This window comes from Gymnoscopelus microlampas (genome assembly GCF_963454915.1).
Source record: "Gymnoscopelus microlampas genome assembly, chromosome: 10".
Classification (NCBI taxonomy): domain Eukaryota; kingdom Metazoa; phylum Chordata; class Actinopteri; order Myctophiformes; family Myctophidae; genus Gymnoscopelus; species Gymnoscopelus microlampas.
The window spans coordinates 39,429,763-39,457,310 of NC_139947.1; the positions used below are offsets into that span (position 1 = coordinate 39,429,763).

A 27,548-nucleotide genomic window follows, 5' to 3' on the forward strand; every position below is an offset into this window, starting at 1 on the left:
TTTTTCTTTTCTTTTTGTCTAGGAAAGTCTATAATTTGACTTGATGGTATAAATCTTACATTTATTTGAATTGTATGTTTTGTTATATTGAGCACTACAGTATTATTTAATACTTTACTTTGAAGCAATACATTTGAATGTATGAATACATTTAATTCATACATAAGAATGGATGGACATTAATTGACTGAGGTCAGACTGGTCCATAAAAAGGAAGAGAAAATGTGCACATATAAGTTACATAACATCCACAGGTTGACGACCAGGTGATTTTCTTCACTGGTTCATCTGTGCAGCCATGGGTTGAAATGTCTTTTTTTTTAATGCTTCTCGTTCGTTCTTTGTAGCATAGGACTATTAACGGAATCATATCATTTTAAACACATGGTATTGCCTTTTGACAACCCTGACGGTCGCAAAGTAATTTCAATCCAATATCGACAGCACTTCTCGTCTACATTAAAGGGGGAAGAATGTCCTCTTGTCCAAGAGGAGTTTTGGTTGGCTTGTCAGGTAGACTCAACGATCAATACAATTACTATAACCTGAGCAGTGTAATGCCTGGTTGGAATAAATTCAAACAAAATGCACTCAGCCCTCCCTGAGCCTCGATTGGCCACCACAGGCATCGAGCAAAGAGGGAAGTAGGTAGAGTAGCTAAGTAAATTAACTACAGCGTCATTTCCTTAATAAAAGTGGGTTGGTTGAGCTATGTGACGTCCCTATTCAGAAACAACCCTCTGTTCCTCTCTAGAGCACTGTATTTAATGAGGGCACGGGGGTCACAGCTCGCAAGTAGTTAAAGAGACTGCACTGAAACAGAGAGGTCATACTGTTGGTTCAAATCACCCTCAAAAAAGCAGTGTCCATGAGCGACACACTGGACCGCTTGCGTGCTCTCTCGCGACGGTTGGCCATGGACGAGAACTTCAGATAAATTAAAAGGCAGTGAAATGAAAACACAGTGAATTGTAACACTGATTCTGAGTCAGCTCTTTTCTCCACCGATAGTCATTAACCACTTTCGGAAATAGACGATCTACAAGATCTCAACGCGGCATGATGGGACACGTTGCGAGCTTGTAGATCGGCTAATTTAGAAATATTTGAGTTTTTTTCTATAATGACATGCCCAAAATTGGGATGCCAGGGTTAAAGTGGTTAACTTTTGGCCCCGTCTCTGTGGTCAGGAAATATCGGCGTTTAATCTCTATTTATTGGATGGAATTGGATGGCAGTGGTTTACAGGTTAGAGAAGTCTGACCTCATGACCTTCAAATCACCAGTTTGAATCCTGAACTGGGACATTCTGTGAAAGGGGAGACATGAATGACCAGTCACATTTAAACTTCTGGAGCATTCTATTAAGAAACATGGAGGACCGTTTAAGGTAGAGGGCTCTACTACAATACCTTCTCCAGCACAGCAAGACCTAAAGCAGTGGGTCTTGAACTCCTCCAAGTCACAGACAACCGGAGTACTGCCGATCTCCTATGCTACCAGTTGAAATCAGTGGCTGATGTACAGTAGACCTGGTACACCAGGTGAATGTAATTAAATCCCTGGTGGAATAGGAGACCAGGAGTAATGCCCAGGACCAGAGCAGAGAACCCACTGATCTAACGGCTGCTTTCTCTACCCAGAACGCCTGAACCCCCCAAAGTTTGTATGTTTTACACTCATCTTGCCTTTCTCCCCCTTCCTCTTCTTCCCAGCTTGTGTGCATGAGACGTGTGTGTGTGTGTGTGTGTGTGTGTGTGTGTGGCCACTGGCTTGCAACTTCGGTCGGAGTTCCCCTCCCCTGTGGGGTGTGTGGTTTTGGTGCCCCTGGGTGGTGTGACAGTGTCACAGCAGGTCAACAGCGGTTCTGGAAGAGCTGCTCTACGACGGAGGAGTCGGCCAGCGTGGAGATGTCGCCAAAGTCACGCTCCCCGCACGCAATCTTACGCAGCACCCTGCGCATGATTTTACCTGGAGGAGGCAGGGGGGAGAGAGAGAGACAGAGAGTGAGAGAGAGAGAGTGAGAGAGGGAAGGGATATGAGTTTGTGATGGACAAGTTATTTGATTTGTATAATTTGCACGATGCAATTAACAACTGAATGTTCTCGATGTACTGACAGACTGTAATCTGACCTGATCTGGTCTTGGGGAGGCCCGGTGCATTCTGGATGTAGTCTGGTGTGGCAATGGCTCCGATCTTTTCCCTCACTGAAAAAGACCATGAAAAATGGTTTGATCACACACACACACACACACACACACACACACAAACATATTACTAACCTTATGCAGTGGTTTTTGCTAAGCTTATTGTGTGTAAACAGTATAAGACTACATTCATACAAACACACACACCTTGTCTCTTTAGCTCTGCCTCCAGTGTGATGTTGTAGGTGACTCCATCAGTGAGCGTTACGAAGCAGTACAGACTCTCTCCTTTGACCGGGTGAGGTCTGCCCACCACCGCTGCTTCTGCTACAGCCTCGTGTTCTACCAGCGCTGACTCTACCTCCGCTGTACTCAACAAATGACCTGAGAGAGAGAGAGAGTAGAGAGTACAGAGAGAGAGTATATAGAGAGTACAGAGAGAGAGAGTATATAGAGAGTACAGAGAGAGAGAGTATACAGAGAGAGAGTACAGAGAGAGATTATACAGAGAGTACAGAGAGAGAGAGAGTATATAGAGAGTACAGAGAGAGAGTACATAGGGTACAGAGAGAGAGTATATAGAGTACAGAGAGAATGAGTACACAGTAAAATCCACAGTGTTGGAGAGTACAAATTTAACCAAATTGACCCGTGCCTTAAGCGTCAATTTGATACTTGATTTTATTACCTTAGTAAACCTTTCCATTAACACTTTGTTTTCAATCGCTAGTTTAAAGTCTTTTTAAAATCATCATGATATGCGTTTAGTAAATTATGGTCCCATTACTTTTAAAATGAATAATGAAGTAGGGTATGTTTCTATGGTTTCTACTGGTTCTACCGAGTGAAGACCCACCCTCGCTGCGGTTGCAGCCAATGGCATTAATTTACGGTAGCATTTCGGACCGGATATAGTAAGATGCCGGATATGAAATAGCTGAAAAACAGGCTTCAAAACGGGTCTGTAGAAACCAATGGCGTCACTTTGTCGATTCTTTTTTACAGTCTATGGTCCAGACAAACACATATGTAAGTCCGGTCTGTCCAATCAGGAAGCTTACCCGAGACGTTCAACATGTCGTCAATCCTCCCTGTGATCCAATAATAGCCATCCTTGTCTCTACGGCAACCTGCAGGATCAAACAAGCAGTTAAGTACTAGATATTAATCATCAATATACACAAGGGTTCACTTCCATTCTGTTCTTAAACCGGTTCCATGACAAATGCATTGTGTTGTTCTTGGATGAGAATGGACAGATTGGATTAGATCTTCATACTGATGTGTTCTGCTCTTTTCAAAACAGTCAAATTTTAAGAAAGTTTAGATTTTAGTAAAAAATTAAAATAAAAAAAAGAGAGAAGAGCAGCTCACATTTACCCAAATGTTTAATTTGGGAGCATCTAAAACAGTTTGCGGAAAGCTTATCTTTTCTCAAGTACTATTTTTTTGTCCTGCACCCGTTTTAGTTTTATGTGGATGTGCATGCATTTTCTTGGACTGTAACCGCAGCTTACAGAGTACAGAGGTTGTATGTTTTCACAGGTATGTCTCCCCGTTTCCCTCACCGTCTCCAGTGACGTAGTAACCAGGGAACTTCTTGAAGTAGGTGGTCTCAAACCTGGCATGGTTCCCGTACACCGTCCTCATTATACCAGGCCAAGGCTGCTTAAATACCTGGACAAACACATACAGTCGTCACATTCTGGACATGGATTACACACCTGGACCTGCGCTGCTTTGGCACAAAGTTGTACATACTGTATGGACTAGTTGTGAGCTTGTAGATCTGCTATTGTCTGTGCGCACCTAATTATAACTCAGGCTTAACAAGACAAGAGATAGACAAACATAATGCTCAGGTTTAATGCTCAGGTTTACAACACAATTGTCCTCACCAGGTATCCTTCGCTTGGTCCCTCCAGCTCCTCCCCCGACTCATTCAAGATGGCGGGCACCACGCCAAAGAAAGGGAAGGTCTGACACAGGAGAGGAGGAAACGGTTCCATCATTTATTGTTCAGTTACCGTTCATTCATCCATGTCTGCTCATTTATGACATGTTCTGATCTTAATACTTCTTTTTCTCTCTCATCTTTCTGTGATTTTGTTGTTTCACATAATCACTTTAGCATTGTCAGGGTTTGGGGGATCTCTCTACTAAACTGCAGTCGCTGTACAGCAGGGCACCAATGTGCCAATAACAGAATATACTTACAGCTGAGCCTGGCTTCATGGGCGTGGCTGCAGGTAGAGGAGTCAACACATGTCCACCCTGAAACAAGACAGACAGCAGAGTCAATTTAACCCTCCGACTGATTACAGAAGAAACAATAAATATTAATCTAGAATAGTACTAACGGTTTCAGTCTGCCAGAAGGTGTCCACTATGGGACATCTGCGGTCTCCCACCACGTTGTAGTACCACTGCCATGCCTCAGGGTTGATGGGCTCTCCTACTGTACCCAGCACCTTCAGAGATCCACGCTTATACCTGGAGAGAGAGAGTGAGGGCAAGAGAAATTAATAGAGACCGAAAGAGATGAACAGAAAGAGAGAAATGAATAGGGAGAGAGGACACGAGATGATATCAGGGAGAAAAGAGCTGGCACGCAAATCATGCTGATAACTGGAGAAGCTCTTTCAATTTACTTAACTCAACATTTGAGTCAACGTTCAAGTTTGATGATCTTCGACAGACAAACAGACAGTCTTACTTGTGTACAGGATCATTGCCATACTTCATCAGCATTCTGATGGCAGTAGGAGCGGTGTAGAATTTGGTCACATGGTATTTGTCCACGATCTCCCACATGCGGCTCACATCAGGGTAGGTGGGCAGGCCCTCAAACTGAACACACACACACACACACACACACGTCATTCTCATGAGAAATGTAAGGAGGGTATGTGTTGGCAAAACAAACATGGTACTTTATCATCAAGATGACCTCGCTGACATACAGTAAAAGACAAGGTATATGAACTACTGAATAGCAGTTCCTTGGTCCAATCTAGGCCTTCATGCTTAATAGACCAGTAGTACTGGTAGAATGGAGAAAAAAAAATGTGTGGATTGGAGTAGGGAACCAGAACTACAGTATATAGAGGATTGAGTCATGTGAAGGTGCTGTGGACAGCTCATGTTCCTCTTCAGTCTATAGAAGATTTTTAACACAGGTTCTCTAATAGTAAGGCTGCATGATTATGACTGAGATTATATTAATATTGATAAAAATAATAATTAGATACTATTTATGCTATACCATGTCTGTTGTTTATTGTCCTCATCTCATATATTTGGCAAAATAGTGCTTTTGTGAGCCTGATGGATGGGGAGATGGGTTATACATTGTTCTGGTTACTAACCATTGTGCAATTGCCAACTTTCACGATTACATAATTGTGAAACCTAAAATAACTCTTTTCAATTGCTTTCGATAAATTGTGCAGTCAGCCGCCCTACTAAATAGTACCAGCAAGGGATACATCACAAACTGCATATGTTACAGGGCATTCAGATTGTGGTTTTACACAAACTCTAAGCATCGTGTGGTGGCCTCAGGAGCCCCCTGCTGGCAAAGGTTCATACAGAGGCCAGGACAAAATTGTGTCAGAGCAATAAACATCAGACATTAAGATTAATTAATGATCTGGTAATAGCTCAGAGGGCAGCAGCCTTATCTCCCAGCTACGTGGAAAAGTACACTCCATTCTCAATGTTTCATCATTATCTTAATCTGAAACTAATGACACACAGTAATGCCATCAACCACATGAACCCTAGCGTCCCTATTCTGGGGGCGAACATTCGGCAAAAATAACAGATCTACAAGCTCACAATGCATTGCGACACGTTGAGAGCTTGGAAATCGGCTTTTTACAGCAAATAGATTTGGTGTGGAGGAGAAAAGGAGCAGACAAAAATAGAGCACAGGGGACCCCAGCAAATTAAGTATATAGGGTTTAACTGGTTAATAGTAGTTAGATATAGAATAGAAGTCAGCAGAAACTCATGGAGGCTTTTATTCATCAGTTTCTCAAATATAAAAAAAAAACTACTTTGCTCCGGACTGACCCATTGCAGTCACACAAACTACGTTTTTAACTTCCATGCACAGCGTTGGACTACACATCCCACAATCACAGCTCTGTACTTCAAATCCGATGATCCCAGCAGGGCTTCGGACTACAAATCCTCCCTGGTCTCTCCACTCACCAGGACACTGGTGGCCCCGTTGGCCAGTGGGCCGTAGGTGATGTAGGAGTGGCCAGTGATCCAGCCAATGTCTGCAGTGCACCAGTAGACGTCATCAGGCTGGTAGTCAAACACCAGTTTGAAGGTGGTGGCAGCATAGAGCATGTAGCCACTGACCGTGTGGAGCACACCCTGAACCACACAGATAAGGTAAGGTTAGAGGTGTGTGTGTGTGTGTGTGTGTGTGTGTGTGTGTGTGTGTGAGAGAGAGAGAGAGAGAGGGGGATGGGATGATAATCGTTAGTCATTTTTCATGATAAAAAACGCTCACAATAATTCGCAGAGATTTTAATTTATCGTGAAATTGTCCTCCGTCATACACTAGGATGAATTAGCTTTTGTTGAGCTGCAAATTCAGTACCACTTAAACCCTCTATACTGGAAAAAAAAACGGACTTGGAAAGAGGGTATTTGCAACGCTCTTATTTCACTCTACACAAATCGATAGAAGATCTACAAGCTCGCAACGCGTTGAGAGCTTGCAGATTGGCTATTTTTGGCAAACGTTTCCCCCAGAATAGGGATGCTGGGGGTTCAAGTGGTTAACAAAACTGGCATTTTAACTTTTAAGCGTATTTTGATTATCGCAATATCGTTTATCGCAATTATTTCTGCCACAATAATCGTGACATGTCATTTTCATATCGTCCCATCCGTAGTGTGTGTGTGTGTGTGTGTGTGTGTGTGTGTGTGTGTGTGTGTGTGTGTGTGTGTGTGTGTGTGTGTGTGTGTGTGTGTGTGTGTGTGTGTGTGTGTGTGTGTGTGTGTGTTATGTACCTTAGGTTTTCCAGTGGAGCCACTGGTATAGAGAATGAATAGAGGGTCTTCAGAGTCACACCACTCTGGTTCACACTCATCTGATGCGTCACACACCAAAGTGTGCCAACACAGATCCACCTCTGGGTTCCATGGAACCTGGTAGAATACACACAAACATACACACAAACACATGCAATCACAATCACAGATTCATGCACACACACACAAATTCACACACAGAGATGCATGCAATCACACAAAATGCACGCACACATACACAACATAATCAGAGACATGCACACGCATGAATGCATGCGCACACGCACGCACGCACACAAACACAAGCACACACACACACACACACACACACACACAGATTAAGCAAGGTAAGCAGACACACATGTACAGATAACACACAAACAAACAGACAGAACACAGAGGCAGTATACAGAAATATGTGTACAAATAAATAAATACATTTACAAACAGACAAGAGACAGAAAAACTAATATAAGCAGCAGAGAATGACTCAAAACAATATAATAATGGTCATGAATGACCAATCATTAATAGTAGAGAATGCAAAACAGTCAAAACAACTAAATGTCTCTACATTGTGAAAAACACAAACCAAGAGTGAGAGAGAAAACGTTAGTTTGAAAACAGACATGCCTCTCTAGCTACTGTCACTAGAAGTGAAGTGAACAAAACAAAAAGTGAAGAAAGTGTGACTAAAGCATCACAATGATTGTGCATGAGAGCGAATCAGGTTGGAGTTAGAAAAGTTACAAACATACAAGCAGGTCATTGTAACTTATTCCACAATCAGAACAGGGGCGAACATGTTGTGAAATCATGGGTGTGGCTAAAGCCTAATTTATACTTCATCGTAAGACCTGTTGCTCGCCAAAAATAGCCTAACTACAAACTCTGCTATTTTTCGCAAGTGACACCGTCATATGAGGGAGTATACAGTAAATTAAGCATAAGATAAATAAATTCAGGGGATAAGATACCACAGGGCAGCAGAGACAGATAGGATCACGATAAGAAACAAATGGGAGTTCAGGGTTCATAACTGGGTTCATCATTACTGAGTGCTTGTTTTAGTCCCATTGGTACTTTATGTGGCAGACAATATTGATCAAACCCAGAGAGCCGAGTGGCTTCTGTTTGATTAGAAGCTCGCCCCAGTTCTGATCCCAATTCGCCATCATTCACACAGAAATACATTTCCCATAATGCTGTTCTCAGGGTTAGAAGCTAAAATGTAACAGAGCCAACTAATCATATTCACCTTAAAGTGTGATGGAGCCCTGTGTTCTTTCATTCAGCTATAAAACAAATATACTTTCCCTCATTTCAAATAGGGTGTTTTTTTCTGAAGAAACCAATGGGTGACGTCATGGATCCCTTAATCCATATATTTTACAGTCTATGAGATAAACCCACTGTGCCAGAGAGCAGGTTGTGGAATTTATTATATGGTATAGGGAGGTCAGGCAAGGCGCCACGTTCTTCAGACAGATTATCTGGCTGCTGAAGGAGAACACATGAGTTCATCTCTGGTCATGAGACAAATGGTAAACTAATAACCTGTTTTCCTGATAAACAGTGACAATCAGGGGACAGCCACCTGTTTCTTGATACAAGATTAAGTGAAAATTGTGTAAAGAGTAAGACTTTGTATGAACACAGAAGTATGACTCTATACAACATGTGAATCGGCACATCATTTATTTTCTTTTGTACAAAGCACTATCATTATATTTCTCCGGATATATTCTTGGTCATCCCACCAGGTGTTGAATAAATCCAGTGGGAACAGTGACTCATTTGTGCTTTAATAAAATCAAAAACTAAAATTAACTTATCCAGGCATGATGGTGATCGAATTTGATTCTATTCTTAACGAGCCAAGACAAACATGACAGACCCCTGATTCACTGTGTGTGTGTGTGTGTGTGTGTGTGTGTGTGTGTGTGTGTGTGTGTGTGTGTGTGTGTGTGTGTGTGTGTGTGTGTGTGTGTGTGTGTGTGTGTGTGTGTGTGTGTGTGTGTGTGTGTGTGTGTGTGGAGAGAAATGACCAGATAGCTAGGTAGTTAGCAAAGACACACACAGCTCCACCCTTGAGAGACAACTGGTCACAGGTTGTGTTACATTGTGTGCACGTAACACCTGGGACAAGCACAGGTGAAAATCAAACACCCCTAAGGATCTTTTTTTTTAACTCTACTGAGAAGGAGAACACAAACATAAAAGAGTGTTAACAAAGGGCAAAGAACGATAGGTGTTAGCCCCAAAACCCACCGTAGCAAACAGAATGCATACTTTATTCCATCAATCGAAATTTGGAAAAGGTCAAGGTTTTGTTTCTTTATGACATCATCAATAGAAATGTCCAACGTTCTTGAGACAAATATTTTCAAGTTTCTCAAGATGTCATGATTCAGTTTTCTGAAGCACGCAGGAGTAATGGGTGTGAATTCTGCTTTCTGGAGTGGATTTTCACTTTTAAATAAATAAATGAGTTAGTAGTAGTTTCTTTGCAGGGGAGGAGTGTGAAAATACCTGGGGAACAGGGCGTGTTTTCTTTACTTTCCCTGTCTGCTTCTCCTGCTACAGGGATGGATGGATGGATGAATGGAAGGAGGAGTTAATAGGAGAGGAAAATGTTTATGTCAGAAACCAAAAATCATGAATGAACCCAAAGAGAAAGAAGCACGGCCACAATGTCATATGTAATCATGACAATGAAACAAGGTTTTAGAAGTGCAACTTAAATAAATCAAGGGTGAGCTTCTCTGGGGGTTAGGCTAAAGTCAAAAGGTTTTGGCTAGCAGGTTTGTACATTTAGATCCATCTGAAAAGCTTCAGGGCAGTCAGTTGGTTATTTGCAAAGTCCCTGTGCCTTACAAAAGAGATTTTTGAATAGTTTGAAGACACTTTTGGAGGGACAATTAATGTGCAACATGAGTGACAGCCTGATCCAAGAACATATACAGTATAAAAAGACCCAGTCAGTGCTAAGATGAAATTCAAGGCTTCAGCATTGTTCTAGTGAAAAATGGTTCCAGGGAATGACTGGGAAGCAGGGGGTATGGGAGCAAAGCAATGGTGAATGTTATTGGGATAAGATGAAAGCAAAATAATATGTAATGAAAAGGGGAATAGTTCCATTGTCAAGGTAAAGACGTCTTCATGCACTGTTAATCTTTACATACTGTACCACCTTCCCAACACATTCACTGATATATGCTCCAATATCATCTATCCACAAGTTTCCTAGGGCGTTGTGGGCATCACTTCCTGTCGATTTGATCGGGTATATCAGGGATCAAATCGACAGGAAGTGATGCCCACAACGCCCTAGGAAACTTGTGGATAGGGTGTTAGTACTTTTTATAGACTGGTAGCTGGTCTAGTTCAGGCTTCTTTTAATGTAGTCTGGCCAGGTGTGAAATGACCTGGTTGGTGTATCGTTCCCTCAATAGTCTAGATCACTGGTTCTCAACCTTTTTTATTTCCAGGTGCCCCCAGTTTGACACGTTTTAGGCCACGGACCCCCATTTGATACAATGTTCATCTCTGGGAACCCAATCTACACTGTAAAATCATCAGTGTTGATTTAGGAGGTTAGGCAAGAGGCCACGTAAAAATGGAACATTCCATTTCTACACCCTCTAAGTTACTAACCCATAAGGGTCCATTTGGTTCCTATCTATCAATAATTTAGCTGGGGACCCCTGGAAAACCCCTCAAAGACCCCTGGGGGTTCCCGGACCCCAGTTTGAAAACCAGTGGTCTAGCTCCTCCAACAAGGGACAGTGGGCGTAATACTGCCCCCCCCCCCCCCCCCCCCAAGGTCCTAGGCTCTCTCTTCTCACTGTAAAATCCTGTATGGGACCATTTTTACACTCTCAAGAGTTCAATCAACGCTCACGATTTGACAGTTTACCGTAGTCATTTACCTGCAGGTCTGGGCAAGATCTCTTAGCAGGTGGAGATTGGGAGCCCTGTGGAATCTCTTCTGGTTCTTTAGAGAGGTGCTTCAACATAATGCACCTCTCCACTGGGAAACCCCTGGGGGAGTAGAGAGATGGAGAGACAGAAAGAGAAAAATGAGTGAGAGAGGACCGGGAAGATAAGGGAGAGATTATAATATATATATATACACAGTATATACCCAGCCTTTATTTGTCAAGGGTGAGAGGAGTGATAAAAGAACTGAGAGGGTGATATGCTTGTGCCAATTGGTCAGCTGCCGTATAACTCCTGGGGTAATCAACTCAAGCTAAAGCCGTATCTCCCCTAGGAGTTATACAGCAGATGACCAATCAGCACACCTCGCTGCTTAAGAATTTTGGCATTTAGCAGACGTGATGATTAGTGATGAATCCAGAGCGACTTAAAGTAAGAAAGGACAACACAAGGCAATACATCAAAGTCATAGAAATAGTAATCTAGGATCATAAGTAAACAAAGAACCTATCATCAGTCTAACAGTAGAATATCCCAAAAAGTAAATAATCTGTACATTGAAACTATACACACACTATAGGATGCCGGGTTAACAATGACCTGGCATCTGTCTACATAACATGCTATCTAAATACAAATTTAGCCTTTGCATAAGCCTGCAAGGTCGTCAAGGCTAGGGGCAAGTGCTACGGCAAGTACTATGAGCTAAGTTGGAGTCTGAAGAGGTGGGTCTCTGATTAGGGTGGAAGATTGGGAGTGAGTCTGCACTCTGCAGTTCTAATTGCAATGGGGAGCTCATTCCAGCAATGAGGAGTTCATGGGGAAGTCACCATGTCAAGTATGGGTAAAATGGTTGTTACAGATAGTGTAGGATTCTCTGAGTTTATCCAGGCACAAACAAATCAAAACATAAAAGCAGAAAACTGCAACCTTCAAGGGTTCACAGAATGGCTGCATAGCAACAAAAGGTGAGGCATGCCATAAACACATCATGTTCTGAGCCAACTTTCTCCCCACTCTGTTGGAGAATCCCAGCTATAGCATTTCTTTCGCTGGGGGAGTTACTTGTTGACAGTAATGTTAATCTATTTATTCAATTAAAGTGTTTCTCAAATGCCATCGTCTTGTTGTATTTGGTAACACATCATAAGCATAGCCATTAGCCCAAATAGCCTACATATGAATACAGTTAAGATCATGTCTTTTCAGGATTACATGCATTCTGTAGTCCTTGTCTCGTGTGTGTGTGTGTGTGTGTGTGTGTGTGTGTGTGTGTGTGTGTGTGTGTGTGTGTGTGTGTGTGTGTGTGTGTGTGTGTGTGTGTGTGTGTGTGTGTGTGTGTAGGCAGCCAGCTTACTTGTCTTTGCATTTCTGCAGTGCCTCGTCAGCTATCAGCTTCAGAGTGATCAGCTTATCTCCTCTATAGAAACCATCTGAGAGAGAGAGAGAGAGAGAGACAGGCACACACACGAAATGCATAAGAGTGCAGAAAAGACAGACAGAAGAAAGAGAGGAATGACTACTACGGCTGATTCATTGGCCCTGTGGCAGTTCCAGAACCTCTGCTACTGGTGGAGTGTGCAACGCCTAAACATTGTGAATATACGTGGTTCTCCATATTGATACACAATGAAATTTATAGAATGTTTGAAATCATTAAAGGTAACGATTGAATGGTGTTTCAAGAAATTACCTTACGGCACCCCCATACAGAAGATGTAAGATAAAGTAATTCATTATCCATCCTTGGTGAACAAGGCAACCTAGAGGTGTGCATAGTTGAGTCGCGTGGCTCATCGACTTTCATTTGTGGTGTGTTTCAGTCCAAGTTGTTTTTGTTTTCAGCACCCTCCGGTGGACAGATTTGCAATCCAATGACATGTATTCATCCTATATTAAAATAGGATAATGGAAGGGCAGGCGGGCCAGCAGGCGGGCCATGGCCACGTCAATAACCATAAACAAACCAGTCGGCCACATCACTATGACAACATAACCATAAACAGACCACGGCCAGCTACGCCCAAATATGGAGTGTGTTGTCTAACCTCAATGTGTCATGATGGCATCAGGCGCAAACAACCAGTCAGCTCCATATATGGGCACAAAAGGGGGCATGCCCATATATGGGCATATACTGAGGACATCAGTGATCTCCATATATGGGCATAAAAGAGACAAGGACCGACAGATAGAGATCCGGTTGTCCAGAGCCACAGTATATCGTCAAGAACATATAAGCGGTAAGGACTCAAGGGAGTGCGGTGCACGCCGTGGAGTAGTTCGGATATCCAGTTGTCCAGAACAGCAGATCCAACCAATATGCCCATATATGGGCATTCCAATATATGGGCATATACTGATAACATCATGGATCTCCATATATGGGTATAAAAGGGACATGGACTTAGTTGCAGAGATCTCCATATATGGGCATAAAGGGACTAAGGTAGACAGACAGAAGCAGACATCTCCGTACAGTATATGGGTACAAAAGGGACACAGGCAGACGGTTGCAACGGGTAATCTGAGAAACCCCCCCAACACTATGACTCAGAAATATTGGTTGGATCAACAGTGCAACGTAGGTGCCCGAACCTCTAGTACATGTGCATGAACACACAGAAAGCCTCATTACAATAGTTTCATGCACAGCTCCAACTGTAAATGCATTTATAAGTAGCCAGTGAGATTCTAAAAGTTTCAAGTGAGGTAAAAGAAGATCTTTTAAAGCACTTCTCGAATTGCATATTTATAAGATATAGATTTTTTTATAATTGTTCCTTTTCTCTGTCCTCTATCTTACTCCAGTTGTCATTTCAAAAGCAATTCTTTCTATCACCTTGCAAAAACGGCTATATACATTATATTGGATGGATATAAAGTTTATTATAATTGGTTGTAAGTTAGACTCTTCAGTCAAGATGTGTAACTGTCTGACCCCTGTTGTTTTTATAACCTGTTGAGGAAGTTGTGTCTCATTCATAAAAAGAATGAGACCCTAGTGAGATTTCAGGTCTGTATCACCATCCATGCTCTCATAAGCCTCTTTACAAGGTACTAAAGTCCCGGCTGGCTGTCAGGAGACCAGTTGCAATGAATGGACCCAGCTAGACACACTGTGATCAGCTTACTCCACCTCCATGACTGAACAACACTGTGTGTGTGTGTGTGTGTGTGTGTGTGTGTGTGTGTGTGTGTGTGTGTGTGTGTGTGTGTGTGTGTGTGTAACACTATACTTGTGGGGGCCAAATATCCCCATTTGCAGACAATTGTCTGGGTCCTCAAATGAGAAATGGTTGTTTTATGGATTAACATAAAAAATGGCATTTGTAAAATAGCCTTCCTAAACTTCTGATGTCCTCACAAGTATAGTAATACAAACGTCTGTGTCTGTGTGTGTGTGTGTGTGTGTGTGTGTGTGTGTGTGTGTGTGTGTGTGTGTGTGTGTGTGTGTGTGTGTGTGTGTGTGTGTGTGTGTGTGTGCATAGAGTACGTGTGCACGCCGGGACGCACACACATACATATGGATGGTCTCCATAACCAGCCTTAGTAGCAGAGGATTAAGTGGTCCAGGCCTAGTGCTAGTGGTTGGCTCAGCCACTATAATCCTGCTAATCACACGTTTATTACTGCTTTACAACTTCGTCAGCACCTCATGTTACACATCTCAACCATCCTCCAGGCTCAATCACAATCACTTCCCAGTCTGGGGTTTATAATGGTAAACTGATGTAGTGACAGCCTGGAGCATTTCAACTTGATCTCAGTGTATCTGGTGTCATGAATCAAGTACAGTATTATAGCTGCAACTTCATCCTGTGATTTCAAAACTGGCTTTCCAAAGTAGAGTACTGTACATCTATGATCCATTAGTCAAGCTGAACTTGACAAGGTGGAACTTCAACTTGAGTACCGTGATTCTATACAGGTACATCATGTATAGACGTATTTATTTATACGCTGTCGATGGTGTTACGCACAAAAATAGCCGACCTACAAGTTCACAGCGCATTGCGTCCGCAACGCATTGTGAACTTGTAGATCAGCTATTTTCGGTGTCAGTTCTGCGACAAAATATAAATTAGGGAAATGAACTAGTACATTTCTGAAGAAACATCCAAGTGTTGGAGGCAGCTGTGACTGCTCTCCTGGTTGATTGAGAGACCTGCCAGTGAGGAATAATCTGAACTATTCCAAAAAGAAGAATCTTCTGAAGCTAGAACCAAGCATTCTGGGTATGGTAATTTGTACCGTTTGCTGCAGAGACAGTTCCTGCAGGGATTCTGTGCTCAAACACCAACAGCAATTATTTTACTCTTTTTTTTTTACACAATACTACAGCATCGTACAAACATGAACAGAAACCGACAGATGAAATCTGAGAACCTGGCTTTTCCTAAGTGTATGTTGAGTCAATATTGTCTGTGGGCCTATCAGAGCAAAAGTGCTTTACAAGAACAATGTAGGTGTAACAATGGGATTTGGAAAATAATAATAAATGGCCAGAGGTGTTTGTTTTGTGACATCATACAAATAGTGGCATGAGTTGTGATTTTTAGAGGGGACATACAGTACATACAAACCCGGTTCTATAAACTCTATTCATTTCCGAAAACATAATGCTTTGTGGTGGCCAGTGGGCAGGATCAGATGGTTAAAGTAGACAAACTTCCTTGTTGCCCTACTAGTATTGCTCTTTATATTCACTGGCACATGCTGTAAATAATGCTATGAGAAGTATCCCATAGCAAGTTTCACAATAGGCCTCTATTGTGTGTGTGTGTGTGTGTGTGTGTGTGTGTGTGTGTGTGTGTGTGTGTGTGTGTGTGTGTGTCTCACCTGCTGTGATTAGCAGTGAACACTCGGAGTCCATGATCCTCTCACACAGAGACTCAGCAGAGAAGCCTGCGAACTGGAGACATGAAAGCGCACATAGGGATGTCACGATCATGAAATTGTGTTGAATGAATTATTTAAGCACAGGGCAGATATAACAAATAACTGACAACTTAAATATACACAGAAGTAACTGACTAACTCTGGTACCAATAATCAAAATAAATAATGTACCCAAATAGGCCAAATTCAATACTTTTATACTTTAATACAAAATGTTTAACAAATAGCGCAAATAGCCGATCTACAAGTTTACAACACGTCACTCACAACATGTTGTGAGCTTGTAGATCTGCTATGTCCACTATTTTTGGAAATGTAAAAAAATGTAAGAACATTTTTCAACATGGAAATGATTATGACGATAATGCAAAATAATTGCGATTAGTAATAAATGTGACACACACACAAAATAATTAATTTATGATGGGTAAGCGGCCTGTTGCTACAAGGTAAATGACTGCAGTAAAAAAAATGAAAGGGCTTTTCACATGTGGAGCAACGCTACGCCCACATACACACTTGGTTCCCGCGTGTAAAACACTAAATGGCGGGAATGAGCAGGGCCTATATTGGGAGTTGGGTCATGATTCAAGGAATCCAGGGAAGACATTTTTGACTCTACAACCTACAGTTCAAGAGTTATAGGGTATAACACGAAGCGGCCCGTTATAGCGGCAGCATGAGGCCGATTTGAAAGAAATGGGGTGGAGGTTCTTCCTTAGCCTACTGGGAGTGCAAGTTTAACTTCGATCGGTCCAGCATTGCCCGAGATTAGTTAGTTACTGTATACACACACACACACACACACACACAAACAGACGATCAGGGGCGAAAACATAATCTCTCAGCTGTACGGCTTGGCGGAGATAAAAAGGTGACATAGTTTTAAAGTAACTTTTACTGATTGTTTACTGTCGCTTCAAGTCTCATCAAGAGGTTGGAGATTTGATGATGTCATTTCTAGGCGGCACCAAGTAGATCTACATGCCAACAACGCGGTACAATGCGGCACGCGTTGACATCTTGTGGATCTGTTCTTTTCGGCATACCAGAGACGTAAAACAGAGATACTGGCAGTGGTGAGTGGCTACAACTCTGTTCACTCCAACTAAATTTTTCTTCTTTGCATCAACGGTGGTTGTCAGAGAATTCAAACTGAATTTACAACTTTATTAGACAATTGATGTCTGTGCACCAGTGATTTGATTTAAATGACAACTCTCGACACGTCACGTTAAAAAGGCACAGACACAGTTCATGAATGCAAGCATTGTGGAAATCATTAACTGAATTATCCGAAGTGAGCCAGATTAAGTCAGTGAGAGGTTCAAAATGTCGGTTTTGATATATTTTCAGTTAATTTCCCAGCACTATTAGGTGCGTTAGTCACTTCCCTTGTGAAAAGCCCTTAACCAATTAAGACCAGAGGCTGATTCTACAAATGTCTGCTAAAACAGTTATCAGTGGTGCTCAAACTTTTTCATGTCAAGGACCCCAAAATTGATATGGATTTGGCCGCTGACACCCATCTCAAAATATTGTGTTCCAAGGACCCCCAGAAGCAAAGATTTGAGTAAAAAAAAGAAATCGCTTTAAATATATAATATAATATATAAATTCAAACAATTGCACATATTTTCACGATTTTTGAAAAGATAGCAGATCTACAAGCTATGAGCTTGTATATCTGCCATTTAGTTTTTTAACCACTCTCGTCCCCAAGATGGTTCTTAATATTTCACATAATATTATCAGCTGACCACTATGGAGTGCACGGCTCCGATGCGGACACAGGCCAACATGGCTACCACCAGCTCCACCACCATGGGCATGTAGATGGACACGCGGTCTCCCTTCTTCACTCCTGAAGACATAGGATAGACAGAGGGACAGACAATACTTAAAGTATATTTGTTATAGCTTGAAGATGTCTGCTTAACCTTGCGACAAGAACAATAGACATCTTTATTGTAATTAGGATATTACATAATATAATATCTGTAATATTACAGTATTATATGACAGTATAGAAGTACCTTGTGACTTCAGGACGTTGGCGAATTGACAGACCCTGTGAAGTAGCTCTCTGTAGGTGACTGTCAGTTCATCTCCAGGCTCATTACCTTCCCTTCAAACACACAAACACATTTTATGAACCTCCATGTCTGTAGGCCAAGTCTCTCCGAGAAAACATTTAGTTAGTACATTTAAACACTGATAAACACACACATACACACTTCATTCTTACTGCCATCACACCTGATTTTCACTCTGGGAATCAATAAAGGACTATATTATCTTATCTTACAGAACATGCCAAGCAATGCAAGCGTGTTTTCTAGGTTTATCTGAAGCTTTCATCCAAAGTGATTTTCCTTCCAGTAAGAGCTTGTACACACACAAACGCAAACGCACACGCGCACACACACACACACACACACACACCTCCAACTACTTCACCACATCATTAAACTATACAACAGGCATGCACGCGCACACACAAAGTACTAAGACTTTCAATTTAACCACAAGCGTGCACACACACACACACACACACACACACACACACACACACACACACACACACACTCATTACTGACCACCAACCACTCAATCTGTCTCTTTAACCACACTGAGTAGAACAAACAACCACATTAAAACACAAACGCACACACACACACGGCAGTCACAATCAATCCTGCCCAGTGACATGTTTCATCTTTAACCAGGTTTCCCACAGGGGTTAAAGATTAAGAAGGGATAATAATTCAGCCCAGTTGTGAAATACAGGCTTCAGTTCAGTCCAAACTTTCTCCTTTTTCAGAAGAGACAATTTGTACAGAGATTTATAAGGGGACTCAGTTGCAAAATTAACAATTTCATCATGTACTTGGCTGACACACACACACACACACACACACACACACACACACACACACACACACACAGTTAAATTATACAATATTTCTCCTCAAACAGATTTGTTCAGATGTACTTTCATAACTTGTATGGTTAAGCCAAGTACACAGTAGTACAGTACACACACTTGGCAGAAGTAACATTGGTGGCCTCATGTTAAAATGTAGATGTACAATACATGGACACACACGCATAATAATAATTCATGCTTGGTAAAGCAAACATCACAATATTAATGTATCTTCAATGGACTCAAAGGCATGCATGCATGCACACACACAAATATGAACAGACACACTAGGTGCAGGCACACATACACACTTGCTAAATGGCTGTGTCCTGAGTAGACACTGAAGTAGATAAGCTGTGACGCTGTCTCTTATTATTAAATACAGTACATACAGCACTGTCTCTCTGTCTGTCTGTCTGTCTGTCTGTCTGACTCAGAAAACTCTCTGTGTCTCTGTCTGTCTCAGAGAACTGTCTGTCCCTCTGTGCCAGACAACAGACAAAACATCACTGGCAAGGAGACAGAGAGAGAGAGGGGACAGAGAGATGAAGAGAGACAAGAGGGTGGAGGTGAGAGAAAGTCTAAGACAGAGAAATAAAGCTAGAGACAGTAATAGTGAGTGAGCGAGTGAGAGACAGAGAGAGAGTGCAAAATACATTGATAAAGAAAGGCACAACTGACAAACTAGGAATTGGAGGAGGGGAAGAATCCAAAAGAGAGAGGGAGCGAGGGAGGAAGAAAGAAAGCGTGTGACAATGAGGTATGGAGAAAGATGGGCCAAGAGAAAACAGAGCGTGAAAAGAACAAAGAGCTCAGTCAAGCCTGATTTATACTTCATTGTACGATGATCTAATTATAGAAAATAACACATTTTGAGCGAGCGACACGGTTGTGCAAAGAAGTATAATTTAGGTTAAACCTCTTCCAACCTGGAGTCCATAGTTTGGTCATGTTACTCCAGGCGAACGTGTCACATTGCAACGCTTTTTGAGCTTGTCGATTGGCCAGCTTTCCTGTGCATTATATGATCAAGTACTGTACATAGGACTTAAGTGGTTAAGAGATGAATGATCGTACTGTAGGTGATGTGGTGTGTCAAGGACTTAAGGGTGCATCTGTTACTATGCAGTGACCTGCTAACTCCTATGCAGGCGTAGGGGCACGGTGGAAGTAGAATCCTCTGCAACACTGAATACTGTGCTGTAGCTACACTACAGTATATGGATTCCTGCCCACTTTTTAAGGATTGCATGTAAAGATGAGCAAAGCTCAACTGTGAGACTGCCTTGTTGCATGTGTTGTTGTGCAAGGCCTACTGGACTGCTCTGCAACAGTGGTGCGAACGCGCACACACACACGCGCACACACAGTTAAATTATACAGTAGGTCTCCTCAAACAAATGTGTTCAGATGTTCATGTTCCAATAAAAAGCGGCCAGTCATAAAAAGTAACAGATTTCACAAAGGTTGATTTCGCAGCAACAGTTAGCTTACTTACTACAGCACTGTCCAAGAACACCAGTCAACACCCTCTTTAAGAGAGAGCGAGAGTGTGCGTCTCAGCAGTGTTTTTGTGTGTCCCAGTTGGAATACAAGTGCATTTTTTTGTGTATGCCTCATGTACTCTTCTCAGCAGAGAGAGTATGTGTACCAATGTGTGTAACTGCGACACACGGGCCTTTAAACACGCACACACAAGACTACCAGGCAGAGGAGGCCACACACACACAGATTTTTCAAGACTCAGTCATTACTCATTAGACACCACCCGTTCTGTAACCAAAACTGATTTACTAACAGCAATCGTGCTGTTTTCTGGCAGTTTTGAACAAAAGTTAAGCCAAATCATGCTAGGAAGAGATGTTTTCTGGCTGATGTGAACAAACGTTGAGCCAAATCATGCTATGAACAGATGGAATGCGGAAGAGCAATCATTTGACTTTTGTCTAGAGTGCTTAATGCGGTATTTGTTACTCAAAACCATTAGCAGAGTCTGTGAGCACATCTTTATCAAGCCAACACTTGCAAACTATGACACTAGTCTGTGACAGATATTGTCAAGTGGAGCAGACGAGTCAAGTGAGGAGAGCCAAGTTTATCACTGTGAAGTGGCTTTCACACAAGCATTGTAACCTTGAAGTTATTCTGACATTAACCGGTGGGGCTGTATGTATGAACGCAAATGTCCGACTCAGTAGAACCCGACCTGCAAGGCTGCAACAGACTTCATGCTGTCGGCTTCCTTTTGTTAAGTCTGTGTAATGTCTGATTCAACCCAAACGGTGTGAATGGACGAGGTGATAGCCCGGTGACTTTACCAGAGTGAGTTGATGACATTTCTATTGTCGAGGAGAGAGGAGCCTACCCTCCGCAATTCAACTCATCTGTCATGTTCTGTGGGAGGAAATTAATAAAAAAAGATTGCCAACGTGTGGGTCTACTACCCAGACTCTGAGCAGAGCGCGAGGACGTTCAAGTGTTTATGAACAGATAGGCCTATATCTCCTATTGTGTATAGGATAGCAAACTAAAGGATTGTTGCTTCCCAGTCTCTAACACAAAAAAAAAGGAAAGAAGTTGCCTTTTTGGGTAACCAGAAAGCTAACTCCAATACTCTATCTGAATATTTATTTTCCGTGCTATTTTCCGTGCCCCAGGCAATCAAGAAACTGTTTGTGTCAATGGCTGCATTGCATACATACACATATACACATATACACACACACACACACACACACACACACACACACACACACACACACACACACACACACACACACACACTATAAAAAGTGACCCATTAATAGCGCATGGCTCTGTTAGCACTTAGGCCAGGGATAGATGGAACAAAAAAAGACACGGACAGTCTCTCACAAAGACCCTGAGGACATAAAGACTGGTCCCTTACTAAGTGGAGTTAAGAATAAGAGCCACTTTCTATTAGAAGTAATCTTGCCAGGAGCAGGCAACTGAAATATACACACACTAAGAAATAAAGTAACAGGCTAAAGATGGGGGCCGAAGCTTAACCCATACAAGAGGAGAAGGGAGGCATTACATAAAAGCTCTGACTTTGACAGCAATGCTCTCAAGGATAGAAGCTAGAACTTTGTATGAGAGAACTTGATTGAAGAGATATTGCATAACACTGACATTACTTTTAAGCATTTAGGTAAGTGTACAGAGTCCATTTACTTGTGAACTATAATAAAGACATTTTATTTGAGCCATTTATCTAGGGTTCTTAGGTACAGTTATATGCAGTATATTTAGTGCTACAACATTAAAAGTGACCAATAGCAGCATGTTCATTTTGGACTTTTGGCTGGCATAAAACAATAAAGATAGCCCAAATAGTGTTTCTTTCAGAAATAACTCAAATCCACAAAGCGCAGCAAACATAACTCTTAACAGATCCACTTTATGGACAAATAGGGGCTGTCCCAGCGTGAAAATCCAACCAGGGCAGGCAAACAAAAATCATTCAATCAAAATTCTACTACTTTTATGGGAAATGAGGGTCATTCATCTATTTATATATGTATTGCCCCAACAATTAATTCATTTTAAAAAATTGGGAGAAGGTACCATACTTCTTTGGCCTATGGCAGTGTGCACAAGACATTTACTGCTGATCTGTCCAGCAGTTTGCGAAATTAGCTCAGTAAAAACACACAAGTACACACACACAGATGGTTGCCTCCTAGAGAGCTCCACTGTAAAAAGAGAGAAATACTGGCGAGACACAGATATAAGAGTGAGAAAATATAAGGATAAATGGGGCAGAGAGTGTATCTGAGGAGAGATTGTGTTCACAAGCGATGAAAGATAGCAACACTAGAGGTGGCAGAGAGAAAGGACGAGAGATGGAGAAGAGGGGCAATAAGAGAGAGTGCTAGTCTGGAGAGAGATGAAGAGGGAATATGAATGTCTCAGAGAGAAACAGAGAGGCAGAGATGGACTTAGAGAGAGAGAAAGAGAGAGAGACAGACAGGGAAAGATGCAGAAAGAAAGAGAGACAGACAGACAGACAGACAGACAAAGATGCAGAGAAGTGTGTACGACTGTACGTAATTTCCAAGCCAATCTTTCTCGCTTGTTCTGGTTCACAACAGGTTTTACAACTAATGCAAGACTTTTTAAAATCACAAAGACAGGCATGCTGACCGCAAGGCCTTGAGGCTCGTGAGCTGATGGCCTCATGCGTCATAGTAGTTATCAGTTAACGTGAAACAAAACGAGCGCTCCCGGAGTCCCCGGCCTTTACTGGTTTTGCCTTGGGAATAGCTTACACTTGGCAGATACTGAGTGTGAAGAAAAGGAGGGAATGCGAGTGAGAAAGACAAGAGGATGACTGTAGATTCATTCATAGTCTTCTCTAAACTCCTCTGTTGGCATTCCATCCCATTGTTCTGCAGAGGCTCCCCCACACCGAACACAGAAACACAATGAGACCAACCAGAGACCCATTTAAGCACACACACCATACACACATTAAAATCCTCAGTGTTCATTTAACTCTGGGAGTATACACTATCCATTTATAAACCGAGTTACACATGGATAAATTAACACTGAGAATTTTACCGTGTACTAAACGGGGACAGAGAGGGGTGTGGCCAAGCGGCCAACCACACTGGCCCCATTTAAACCCACACACTCCCACACTAACCAGTAGAAGGCCACTTTGTCTCCCAGTTTCCTGTCGTGGACATTGCGGTCCAGGAGGTTGTAGCAGATGTTGGTGCAGGCTCCCTCCATACACTTAATGAAGATCTCTCCTTTGGTCACATCAAAGTTGTAGTCCAGCACGCTGCCTGTGTGTTTCGTCTTCCAGAAGAAGTCTTTGGCGATGTCTCCCCAGAACTCTGGAGCACAGGAGGGAACAGGGATAATGAGGATCTAGGACCGTCGCTGAATTGTGAAACCAAGACATTTAAGAGAAAACGTGATGCTATAAAGCATATACAGTATATATACTATACCCCATCTGTATAATATATGCATGGTTAATGAACTACTGGAGAGAGATATGAGTTGCTGCTGTAGTATCAAAGAACAAACAGTATACTGTATCAACAGACACATACAACACAACAATTACAATAGTGACTGATAGGGCTGAGCGATACTATGGAAAAAATCAAATATCACAATATGTTTGACCAAATACCTTGATATGATATCAATATTGTGACAATAATTTTGTTTTTGTTTATGACACTTTTTTAAAGTATAAAATAAGGCTTGTGTGATTAAAACCTGGAAAAGAAAACACTTTTGCCACATCATGATATTATGATATACAAAATTCCAGACGATATCAAGTCTCATTCAACGATATATCTATAATTATTATATCAATATAATATCTATATAGTGCCAAGCGCCAGTGACAAATGCCTGTTATTTACAACATACACAGCTGTCGTTCAAAATTCCCTTTCATCCTTTCTATACCACCTTCCTTTCTACTTCTGTGCTTCCTTTCTACTTCCTGTCAAGAAGTACCCCCCCACACACACACACACACACACACACACACACTAGCAGCGCAATTAAATCTCAAGTAATAACAAATTGTGATTTGACGTTTAGCAATTATGTATGCTAATTGAGCAACTAATTCAAACATCTTCTTTGGTCAGCTGTTGCACTTGCTCTCATCGCCTCACCATTTACTCTAGAGTTAATAAAACCTCTCAAACACACATTGAGTAAGATTTCCTTGCAGTCTCTGGGAAACAGGTTGGATTACATATCTAATTGCACTGTGTAATTCATAGCCTGCAGACTGCAGATCGCAAACTAAGTGTTTCGTTAAATATCTTTGTAAACAATCAAAATAATCTTTGCCTCAAACCACTGCCACCCAAAACACTTGTGAAGATCATTACAGAGCATCACAATCAGTGTCAGAAGTTGATACCATGCATGTACACTCACGGAAACTCAATTATAAATTATTTGCAGAGAGTACATCTATAGTGTTTCTAGTTAGAGAACAAAATATAGGCCTATTTGTAAACAGGATTGTGCTTAGATACGATTAGCCTTGTGGAGGGGATCTGAAGACAAGAGCAGTGTTTCCCAAAGTGAAACACACCAGGGGTCCTTGAGGGTGTTCCAAGGGGTCCCCAATAAAATGAGATAGTTTAATTTCACTATTAGAATCTAGAGAATGTATATGTTGAGTATTCATTTACTCTCCCTCTCTCTCACTGTTATCTCCCCTACTTCAATATAGACAGTTGTACAATCATGTACTAGATCTAATCTAACAACAAAGATCTCTTACGGGGGTCCCTGGTAGCAACTCGTTTCAAATGGGGGTCTGCAGCAAAATACATACTGTATCATTAGCATGTTTGAGAACTGATCTAGAGAATTTCCATCAGTTACAGGCTTACTCAGCCTTTAGACATTAAATCTGAGATGTTTTCATTTGAATATTAATCAGTGTTCATTTGTACATTCATAAATCTGAGAGCAAATAATCAAATCACCATGCACAATTTTAGAGTTATATTAACACTCAGGATTCACTGTGGAGCTACTTGTGGGACAGCAGGTGCCTTGCATTGCAATAACCTGGCAGGTCTGGATTCCTGCCAGGTTTCCCAGATCCTGTTGGCTTCGGTCTTTACTTCACTATATTAGTAAAATCTTCCGTGTGTGTTTAATTCATCCATGAGTAACACCGAGTTACATTTACAGTGTAAAAGACGGAGCCACTCACCATCTGGGCTGTCAATGGATTTGACATAGAGTTCTTTGTATTTGTCAAAGTTGGGGACGTGAGCCTCCTTTTTCAGGTCCCCCGATGCATGGAACACGTCCTCCTTCGGCGCCTTATCGGGAATCATCTCGTATTCAGACTGACTGAGGCTTTGTTTACAGATAAATGTGTAGATATAAGATCTGATCTGTAGATATCTGTGGCGAGAGGACGGGTTTAAAAAAAGAAGAGCCTTTTCAGATCTTATCAATGGAACAATAGTTGGTCAGTCAGAAGAAGTGATCGTAAAGCGGGACAACAGAGAGAGGGACAGATGGTGAGGTTACATCGATAGTAAACGCTAGTAGCTCTGGGATAGAAACTAAGTTCATTCAGACACTTCCTTGTTTTTGAAGATGCTGTCCTCTCCACAACGATGCATGCAAAGAATAAAATAACAATAATAAACATAAAAATAAACAGTCTTTATCCCTACAACTGCAGCCGTTTTGTTGACAAAAGAAAGTGTATTCCGTTTTGTTTGGCTCCTCCAGGCGAGTACCTGTGTTTGCTTCCAGCAGTGTGTAGTTGCACAGACAGACAGGACAAGCAAGCACTGTAGTCAGTGTGCAGGCTAACGGGCTAAGCTAACAGTCAGGAGGAAACGAGAAATGCACTTGAAACCAAAACCAACCAAAGCACACGCTTCAAGACCACAGGAAGAGAGCATTCATGCTGCAGGTTTGTGGACGTCCTCCTCGGTGGTTTGGATCACTGGTTTCACTGGTTTCTGGTTTCTCCTCCTCCAGTCCTTTTCTATTGACAGACAGCAGGGACAAGGAGAGACGTGCATGTAGCCCTGTAGAGTAGATCCCATCCTGTGGAGGGACCCGTCATGTTGTGATTGGCTAGTTGGTTGTCAAGGGCAACTGTTGTTGGTTTCGGCTTACTCATACATACCCATGCGTTTGCAAAATATTCAAAACCCTAAACCCCCAAGGAGAAAATACTATGTTGTACAAACAAACAGACTAAAGTTACCTCTCTTAATGTAGTTGCTGTGGTACAGAATATATTATAAAGTTGGACAACGTTATCACCCTGACAACCAAATATCCAATCACAGCGCAACAACCCCCTTTGCCCATGGGAACTAGATTTCCAGCATGCAGCTGGGGGGTAACCTCGCGTCAACTCTGTCTGGCCCCCATTCATTGTCCAATAAGATCACCTCACAACTATGACGCTGTGTATAAATTACAAAAGAATAAGTGCATGTTGAGTTGCAGAAAGAAAATGAATGCTAATAGTTTATTAACAAAACAACAAGTGCGCCAATATACTTGTTTTGTGCAATAAAATACCAAACTCCTTTTCACGGTCAAATCGCGTCTCCCCTCAGCAATGATGTTTATCGTGTTGTAGACCACTGACCTCTAGTGGACTATGACGCCTATTGCATTTTACAATGGTGAGACAACTCTTCATGTCTGCCTGGTATTAGGTGCATGATGACCACAAGGCTGGGCTCTACAGCAGGGGTCGTCAACGTTTTTCAGGCCAAGGACCCCTTAGCTGAGAGAGAGATTAAGTAGGGACCCCCCCACACTCCATATTGGATTCATGTTAAATGTGACATTTAACTAATTAAACCCTCCGATACTTTGTAAACTTGACCTTTGGCTCGGTAGCCTACTTAACCTGGTCTGCTCGGTACTTGGTCTGCTCGTTTTCCCCTGTACGCCAACCCTTTCACCGGAAATAGCCGATCTACAAGCCCTCAATACTTTGTAAACTTGACCTTTGGCTCGGTACTTGGTCTGCTCTTTTTTCTCTGTACACCGTCACCAACC

The 27,548-nt window shown here is 42.0% G+C and overlaps 1 protein-coding gene across 2 annotated transcripts; it reads right to left on the reverse strand.

Moving 5' to 3' along the window:
* LOC311052955 (acetyl-coenzyme A synthetase, cytoplasmic-like) lies at positions 1–26,556 on the reverse strand. 2 transcript variants are annotated; one of them, XM_084068277.1, is made up of 20 exons: positions 26,390–26,556; positions 25,717–25,913; positions 23,650–23,845; positions 18,085–18,176; positions 17,809–17,912; positions 15,989–16,061; positions 12,504–12,579; positions 11,137–11,248; positions 9,737–9,784; positions 7,184–7,321; positions 6,368–6,538; positions 4,866–4,999; positions 4,510–4,642; positions 4,367–4,423; positions 4,048–4,128; positions 3,718–3,826; positions 3,211–3,279; positions 2,357–2,533; positions 2,135–2,209; positions 1–1,971 (listed from the first exon to the last, which is right to left on the reverse strand). In XM_084068277.1, exons 2-20 carry the CDS (start codon positions 25,841–25,843, stop codon positions 1,856–1,858), a joined length of 2,088 nt encoding a protein of 695 aa, XP_083924403.1. In that variant the 5' UTR covers positions 25,844–25,913; positions 26,390–26,556; the 3' UTR covers positions 1–1,855. The 2 variants fall into 2 exon arrangements, with proteins under 2 accessions (XP_083924403.1, XP_083924404.1); XM_084068278.1 differs by lacking the exon at positions 9,737–9,784.
* Between the last annotated feature and the right edge of the window lie 992 nt (positions 26,557–27,548).

Excerpts from the sequence above, each read along its gene's own strand:
- LOC311052955 (XM_084068277.1), bottom strand. The coding sequence starts at position 25,843 with ATGATTCCCGATAAGGCGCCGAAGGAGGACGTGTTCCATGCATCGGGG. Across the intron at positions 9,785-11,136 it reads GATCTTGCCCAGACCTGCAG|CAGGAGAAGCAGACAGGGAA; the intron begins GTAAATGACTAC and ends CCATCCCTGTAG. Across the intron at positions 4,424-4,509 it reads CCTTCTGGCAGACTGAAACC|GGTGGACATGTGTTGACTCC; the intron begins GTTAGTACTATT and ends GTCTTGTTTCAG.